We start from the raw sequence: 9593 nt of genomic DNA on the forward strand, positions 1-9593 counted from the left end.
TTTTAAGGCAGTGGTTGGAAAGATTCTTTTTTGATTTCAAAACCAAATAGTGAAACTGTAAGATGGAAACTATTTTGCCTGAATTTGACATCCAATGGTGTTCTAACAAATCAAATATCAAAATTTGTGCTACATTGTGCTTTTTTTTACAATTGGATGTTTCATGAACTAAGCCTGTCCACAGAAAAATAAAAAATCTAATATCAAATGATGGTTGGTTCATATGTACTTGTGGAGCGAATGTATAAGTCATGATCATCTTCATCCACACCTCTCCTAAATTATCAAATATGGTAAACATGTATAGCATAAAATAAATGATATAGAGCTAGATCAATTTATAACCACACCCTCTTAGTATCTCTCTATGAGGTTCACCCGAAAATATATAGTACAATTAATTAAGGTTGTGATACATGGTTGATGAATGGATAATTTCATAGTTTCATGAATCCTGATTGATTGCTTATCTGACATGTGGCGCTCGTTATGTGGCTGGACCCTGATATCGTGTGGCCTACGTTATCCTTATCTTCGTGACTGATGAAGACTAAGCATCTGGATTAAGCTGGGCCAAGTTTCTTTGTCCACTACTCCCCAAGTTAATATCAGGTATTAAATCAAGTTAATTATGAATTAATTTTAAAAAAAATTACATTGCATCGAAACATAGACCCGTCTTTTGATTAATGTACATATTCTATTATATCCGTACATTTATTTATTTTTGTACGGATATAATAGAATATGTACATTAATCAAAAGACGGGTCTATGTTTCGATGCAATGTAATTTTTTTTAAAATTAATTCATAATTAACTTGATTTAAAAGAATTATGTACATTGATCAATTGATTGTCCAGTATGGACAGTTTGAAAAATATGAGTAATTCTATAGGTCATTACCATAATCAAATGGTATGCTGAGGGTTCGAAAAAAATTTCAGATGGTATTTTTCTTTTGTTCTTCCTATACGGAAGAACTAAGGAGAAATGCTGCCGAAATTTTTTTCAGCTCTTGTTGCATATCATTTGATTTTTGTAATTGACCTATAGAATTAATGCATTTTCTGAATGGGATAGGACCTTCTTTACCTATTAGTTGATGATAGCAAGCATTTACTATGTAAACTTTATCTAGCTATTATTTTTTTGGATTTTATGAAATGACTGATATTTTTTACTCATTACATTAATATAGATTGTATAATTTTTTTATTTTTAGATAAATTGCAAGTTCGATCAGTTTTATCCTATAATGGACAAAAGTTGGATAAATAAACCAAAGAATAGTAAAGAATATTTAGATGGAGTTCATGACTTCATTAAATTTGGTATGGAGAAAAGTAGTTTGAATGAAAAGATTTTATGTCCATGTCGGAAATGTGTAAATAGTTCTTCTTTAGATCCACAAAATGTTGAAGAACATTTGGTATGGAATGGTTTTTTAAGAGGTTATACCGACTGGATTTTTCATGGAGAATCTATGTTGCCATCATCATGTAACCAACCCCTGACTCATTTTGGATCCACTAGCCTAGAAGACAATTCTGCAAGAGATGATGATATAAGGGGTTTGATCACAGATGCTTTTGGATTTGATGTTCAAAATTTAGGAGAATCCAGTAGTATACAAGAAACAGTTGGGATGTTTGATGGATGTACGCATACGGAACGTATGCATGTTGAGGAGCCCATACATACATCTAATGATGAGACAGCTCGTTATCACACCTTAATGAAAGATGCAGACGAAGAATTATATCCGGGTTGTACAAAATTTTCTAAGATTTCTTTTCTTGTACATTTATTTCATATAAAATATTTGAATGGATGGTCTGGAAAGAGTTTTATCATGCTGCTCAAGTTATTAAAGGATGCATTTTCAGAAAGCACTCGTTTACCACCATTGTATTATGAAGCCAAGAAAGTAGTAAAGGAATTGGATCTTGGATACGAAAAGATTCATAGTTGTTCGAAAGATTGTATGTTATATCGGGGTGAAAACGCTAATCAAGAGTCATGCAATGTATGTGGATCTTCAAGATGGATAACACAAAAAGAAGATCGAGATGATGTACTGAATGAATTGGATGCAACGCGGAGTAAAAAGAAACCGATCAAGATATTGCGTTACTTTCCTCTTATACCTAGATTGAAAAGGATTTATGCATCATCAAAAATAGCTTCATCAATGAGATGGCATCATGAAGGACGTACAAAGAATGGAATGTTGAGACATCCAGCAGATAGTCTTCAATGGAAAGCATTTGATGATAGGCATCCTGATTTTGCCTCTGATGTTCGCAGTGTTAGGTTTGGCTTAGCTTCTGATGGCTTCAATCCATTTCGGACCCTGAGTTCTACCTACAGCACTTGGCCAGTCGTTTTGATACCTTACAATTTGCCACCGTGGATGTGCATGAAACAATCATCACTTATCTTGTCAATGGTTATTCCAGGAGATTAGGGTCCAGGCAATGATATTGATATTTTTCTACAGCCTTTGATAGAGGAATTGAAACAATTGTGGGAGGGTGTTGATGCATTTGATGCTTCCAACGGCCAAACATTTAAACTACGGGCAGCTTTGTTATGGACTATTAATGATTTTCCAGCATATGCCAATTTATCTGGCTGGAGTACAAAGGGACGGGTCGCATGTCCTTGTTGTGGAGATTCAACACATCCAATTTGGTTAAAACATGGAGGTAAATTTTGTTACATGGGACATCGTCGATGGTTGGAAGCAAATCATCCGTTTCGATTTCAGAAAGATTTGTTTGATGGTACTATAGAATTGGGATGTGCCCCTATTCCACCTTCTGGAACTGATGTTCATAGACAAATAGATGGCATGAATTACAGCTATGGTAAGCACTCAAAGTCCTCTAAAAAAAGAGGAAGGGATGATGTTGAAAGCTCAGTGCACGAAGGGTTACCAGAGGAAGTCAGTATCAGTACTATAGATGCAGAGGTGTTTCAAGATCCAGACAATTATTTCGAGGATGAAAATGAGGAAGACACACAGATAGCATCTACACAACAGCCAAGTAAACATTTATGGAAAAAATGAAGTATCTTTTTTGACTTACCTTATTGGAAACATAATCTTATTCGGCACAATCTTGATGTCATGCATATAGAGAAGAATGTTTGCGATAATTTACTTGGAACATTTTTAAACCTTGATGAAAAGAGCAAAGATAACATGAAGGCACGTCTTGATTTAAAAGAAATGGGTATCTGACAGGAACTTCATCCTAAAATGCTTGCTAATGATAGAATTTATGTGCCTCCTGCATGTTACACAATGTCTGCTCGAGAAAAGGATAATTTTTTGGGAGTTTTGAAAAGTATCAAAATACCCGATGGATATGCATCAAATATTTCACGATGTGTGCATCTAAAGGATCGAAAATTTTCAAATCTTAAAAGTCATGATGGTCACATATTGATGCAAGATATTTTTCCAATAGCTTTAAGATCGTCATTGCCGAAACAAGTTGTTACAATTGTACTTCGATTATCGTCATTCTTTAAGGCATTATGTTCCAAAGTTATTGATCCTCGAGAACTTGATCAGTTAGAATCCGATATTGCAATTACACTTTGCCAGATGAAAAAGATTTTTCTTCCTGGATTTTTTACTATTATGGTACATCTGCTCATTCACCTAGCTTCAGAAGTTAAAGTTGGTGGACCGGTACATTATAGATGGATGTATCCTATTGAGAGGTATTATTACAAACCTTAAATCTTTTGATAATTTTATTAGAAACAACAGCATACTGATATTTTAATAAATATTTAATTCTTGAAGGTATCTTGTGCGTCTTAAAGATTATGTGCGAAATAGAGCCTATCCCGAAGGCTCGATTGCTGAAGCATATATTGCGGATGAATGTTTGATATTTTGTTCAAGATATCTTCAAGGTGTAGAGACTATTTTTAGTCGACCTCAATGGCATAATGACTTTGTGGAGAATGCAGAACTGTATAAGTTCTTAACTGCTGGAAAATTCTTAGGAAGAGGTGAAAGTATTGTACTTGATCAAAAATCCTTAGCACAAGCACATCGTTATGTGTTACTTCATAGTGACATAATATCTGACCATCGCAGGTTAGTATATTTAAGGAATGACATCAAAATTTAAATTTTATATTAGATATAATATTCTAAATGATATATTTATATTTTATGCAGTGAATTTTTAATTTATCAGAGACGAGCCAATCATAACATTCATCCTAATGCAAGGATTAAACAGCGATGGTTGGTCGAGTTATTCCCTATGTGGCTTTCGAATCAGGTATGATTTATATTTAATTATGGGATATATTAATTTTTGATACATATTTAATATCAGATAACTCAACTGCACTTCGTCATATCATTTTTTGTTAGGTATCAAAGATGATGGAGATAAATAATTCAGATGAACTAATAGCTCTTGCTCGAGGACCTAACAAGATTGTGAATAGATATAATGGTTTCATAATTAATGGCTTTAAATTTCATACTAGAGAACGGAAGAAATTTAGAAAAATACAGAATAGCGGTGTTATGGTGGAAGCGGATGGAAAATCCTATTATGGTGCACTTAAAGATATCTATGAGTTGGATTATTATGGAAAATTTAAAGTAGTACTGTTTAGATGTGATTGGATAGACATAAACTCATCAAGGGGTTTGAAACAAGATGCAAATGGATTTACACTTGTAAATTTTTCAAGGTTGATACACACTGGTGTGTTATTGAAGGATGACCCATTCATTTTTTCATCTCAAGCTCGTCAAGTATTTTATGTACAAGACGCAAAAGATAAAGATTGGTTTACTGTCATCAAAACAAAACCTAGAGACTTATATGATATGGAAAACCAAGTGGAGGATGATGACGATGACACTTATACACAATGTATGCCCTACAATTTTGTGCCAGCTGATGATTTAAATGCTACGACGACGTTGGTTAGAACAGAATTCGAAGAAAACACTACTGCTTGATTGTTACTGGTAATAATTATTTATGATGTATATATTTTACATTAATTATTGTATTATTTTACTCCATATATTAACTGATTCTACCTTTTATTTATATAAATGCTAGGTGACATCATGCGTCGCAGGGGACGATATGCTGGTGTGCAGTTCCAGTTTTCACAGACAGAGGCCGGTACGTCTTCTTCAGCACAGCAGCCTGAGGCCAGTTCAGCTACACAGCATTCTGAGCCCTGTCCTTCATCATCAGCACAGCACGATCCTCCTGTTCATCAGCCAGATGATGAGATACACGTGCAGGGTATATATTGTCTTTCATGTAATTTTTTTTATTTCATTTTATGTATATTTATGATATAGTTACTTTTATGTATTTTTTGCAGACGGATCCGGGAGAGTACGCCCCAGACGCAGACCCACAGTAGTACGAGATGTGTGGCAGATGCGTGAGGGCGAGAGAATTGTTGTGGAGTGCAATCAGCTAGGTCAGCCAATTAAGAAAGCTGCCTGCTTATTGACTTCATTTTTGGGGACTGTTGCTCGGAGGCCTCAGCTATGTCCGTTGGGCTATGCAAAATGGAATGACATGCTTCCAACGTACAAAGTTGAGCTCCTCCGAGTTATAGAGGTAATGAATTGATGTTCATATTGTATATTAATTGTTAATCATTTATATAATTTATTTCATTTGACTTTTTTTTTTATAGAGTAAGTTTGTTCTCCCTCCATCCACTCATGATTTTGTAATGAAGTCTCTCAACCGCAAATGGAAAGAATATAGAGCACAATTGAAGAAGGACTATATGAGACAGGGTATGACAGAGGAGGAGGTTGCTAGGAATTGTCCTCCTGATGTACCCCCTCATCAGTGGATGGAGTTGGTTCATTATTGGTTCTCCGAGAGGGCACAGGTATATTATCTGTTTATTATCTTTTTTTCCTAAATATTTTATAAAAATATTGATTTTTATTATATATTATATATATAACAAGTTCTTTACTTTATTTTACAGACTTATTCTGCTATTGGTAGAGCTGCACGAGCAGCTCAGTCTGTTCCTCATACATCGGGGTCGAAGAGTTATGCACGACTCCGACAGGAGTTTGTATGTTCCTTAAACTTTCATAATTAACTTTTAATTTTTATGTTGAAATATTTATATAACTAATATCATTATGTATCGTGGACCATGTCTGTATCATGATACTCATATATTTTTTTAAATTATTATAACTGTTTGCTTAAAATTGAAATTATTTGTGTAGGAGGATGAGCATGGGAGGGAACCCGGACAAGTGGAGTTTTACCGGATGACTCATACTCATCAGGATGGTACTTTTGTTCGAGATGAGTCGAGAGATTTATATGTACGGCATTATTAATATTATATTTTTTGTAATGATTTAAATTTAATTTTGTTAGCTATTAATGTATAACTCTTGTTTTCAAAAAAAATACAGGAGAGGGCTACATCTCTCATTGCGGAGCGTGACGACGAGTCCGCAGCATCTACGCAGCAGAGCCGTATCGAGGCCGAGGTGTTCACAGAGTTGATGGGACCAGAGCGCTACGGCCGAGTAAGGGGTTATGGAGTAGGAGTCACCCCCACTCAGTTATCTGAGGTTAGTAGATATACGCAGCATGCTGCAGCAGATGCTCAGGATTCACGCGTTCGCAGACTCGAGGCGGAGATACAGGAGATTAGACAGAGTCGTGCCGCTGAGATGGAGGAGATGCGACAGAGCCATGCCGAGATGCAGGCCATGAGGGGACAGATTGATCGCCTTACATCTTTATTAGAAATGTATGGTTCATCTCAGGTAAACATATAATATTAAATATATATTTTTATATTAATTTAATGATTTATATATTTTTATTTATAGATATGCAAATCATGCTTTTGATATGTTTTTTGTAGGCTCCTGGCACATCAGACACCCGTCGAGATAGCGGCACGTCACGTGGAGACAACGACGACCATCCACCTGCAGATTGATATTATTTTATTTTTATTATATTTTTATATTTATTTATATTGCTCTTGATTGTAATGGACGATTAGTACTTTATTTTTATTTATAAAAAATATTATCTTTTGGTTTGGTTAAATTTTCTATTTAAATTTGCTTTTGATGTGAATGGTGGTGATGATTGTACAGGTGTGAATGTGAATGTGGTGATTGTACAGGTTTATGTTCGAATAATTAATATAATTTCGTACAGGAATGTATGTATTCTTTTTTTTTTGTAGATAATACCCATATTTTTTTTTCTCTTAAAACCTTTAACGACGCTTATAAGCATCGTTAAAATTATTTTAACGACGCTTATAAGCGTCGTTAAATACAAAAAGCCGACGCTTCGAAAAACTCTTGGTAGAGTGGATGATGCGGAGTCATTAACGACGCTAAAAAGCGCCGTTAAAATTGCTTTTTGCGACGCTTTAAAGCGTTGTTAAAAATATATTTAACGACGCTTATAAGCGTCGTTAAGATAAGTTTAACGATGCTTTAAAGCGTCGTTAATGTTAATCTTTACGACACTTTAAAGTGTCGTTAAAAAATAACGACGCTTTTAAAAAGTGTCGGCGCTTTTCATCTCCACTCTTACATAGGCGACACTTTGCCGACGCTTTTGGAAGCGTCGTAAAGCGAAATAGCGACGCTTTAAAGCGTCGTAAAATAACATTAATAGCGTCGTTAATGACCATTTTTCCTGTAGTGATCTCTAGCTACAAACACCAATCAACTTGAAGAATTATTTGAATTTTTTAACTAGAAGTAGCTCAATATATCAGTTGGATTCTTTGCATCTTGATATGAGGAAGATTCCTCACTGTCAATACTTTCAAATATTTTAAAAGCATAAGCAACAATGTCGACATATATATCATGAAGATGGTCTGATCTATCTCCTTTCCCCCTTAGTAGCAATATTGTGCTTGTTGCTGCTATGGTGATGTATTGTCTTATACAAAATCTTGTAATCCTGTCTCATGGACTGAATTGGAGAGTTACGTGACACTCTCTGGAGCTTCAACATCAAGCTCTATGATCTATATTTGTACAGTCAACCAATATTTTTTTTTTTTAGTTTAATATAGTAGACTCTGCAAAAGTAAATATTTGTAGTAATAATAATTTTGGATGATCTAGAATCATCTATACACTGCAATCTATATCCCTTCACCCTATATGCATAACCTACGAATGTGTATCTTTTTGCTCTTGGTCCAAGTTTACCATGATTCATATGAATATATGTAGGATCATTAAATATTTTCAAATCATAATAATTAACAGAGTGATTAGACCATACCTCATGCAGAATCTTGCACTCAATTGATATTGATGGAGATTGATTTATCAGGTACCATGTTGTATTAACTACTTCAACCTAAAAAGCTTTGTCAAGTTCTGTATGTGAGAGCATACAATGATCTGTCTTCGTGAGTGTCCTATTCATTAGTTTTACAACTCTATTCTAGTATGATGTTCCTCGTACAATGCGATGTCTTACTATACCTTCATTCTTGTGGGACTTGAAAATAGTACTCCAAGCCATTATCAATTCTCAATGCTTTATTTCTCTTTTTGGTTTGCTTCTCAACCGTGACTTTCCACAATTTGCATTTGACAAACATTTCATTCTTGTGTTTATTTTTCTAGATTCTCTAGAATAATTATTAATAAATATTGAAAAATAACAATGTACAGTCCTCAATGCAACTGGAAAGGGACCCTAGAGATTTGAATAGATACAATCCAATATATCCTTGGTATTGTGAATACTGGTATTGAACTTGCATTGCTTGCTAAATATACAATGTTTGCAGAAATCTAATTTTCCTACCTCGACCCCATCAAACATGCCTCTCTTAGACAGAATCATTATACCTCTTTCACTCATATTCCTTAAATTTATATACCATAATTGAGTAACATCCATATATAATAACTCCAACGATAAAGAAATTGCTACAGCACTCGTTCTTCTTTTATCTAGTAAGTGATACAACTCATTAACGAATATTTCTTTTATCATTACAAGAGCTTACATAGAAACCTTCCCTAAACTATTCTCGCATGTATATTTACTCTTAAAAATCTAGAGTACCTAAGAAATTAGGTTTTTTCTTCAATTCTAAAACATATCCAATTTCTAAGATCCTCATGGTATCATCATATTTCTTAATTCGAGTTGTTCCAACACCAACAACTACAATGGATTTATTATCTTCCAACAAAACCTTTTCTTTCCTAGTCTTATAGGTAGAAAATCGATCTCTATTATGAGTAATGTAAAAGAAACAACTAGAATTAAAAATCTACTCTATCCTAGAGCTATTGTCACTGACTGATAGAATCTCATGACTACCAGCATCATCAAAATTTTCTCGTGCTACTCTAGCATTAACTTTAGAAATAGACTCTTTCTCTTCACCCTTTCCTTTTCTCTTTGAACAAAGTCTTCTAATGTGCCCTTCTTTATGAGAATAAAAAATAATGGATATTTTTATATTTTGATTTTGATTTAGACTTATCCTTGCTACTAGAATCCTTTTTTTTGCTCCTACCTTTG

General features: G+C 34.3%; 1 protein-coding gene across 1 annotated transcript; it reads left to right on the forward strand.

Moving 5' to 3' along the window:
• The first annotated feature begins 378 nt into the window (after positions 1-378).
• On the forward strand, positions 379-8689 carry LOC140855214 (uncharacterized). Its single transcript, XM_073251090.1, has 8 exons — positions 379-612; positions 5118-5309; positions 5392-5636; positions 5716-5919; positions 6022-6114; positions 6275-6376; positions 6470-6829; positions 8681-8689. Exons 2-8 carry the CDS (start codon positions 5126-5128, stop codon positions 8687-8689), a joined length of 1197 nt encoding a protein of 398 aa, XP_073107191.1. The 5' UTR covers positions 379-612; positions 5118-5125.
• The last annotated feature ends 904 nt before the right edge of the window (positions 8690-9593 follow it).

Source organism: Elaeis guineensis, chromosome 2 (genome assembly GCF_000442705.2).
Source record: "Elaeis guineensis isolate ETL-2024a chromosome 2, EG11, whole genome shotgun sequence".
NCBI classification, from domain to species: Eukaryota; Viridiplantae; Streptophyta; class Magnoliopsida; order Arecales; family Arecaceae; genus Elaeis; species Elaeis guineensis.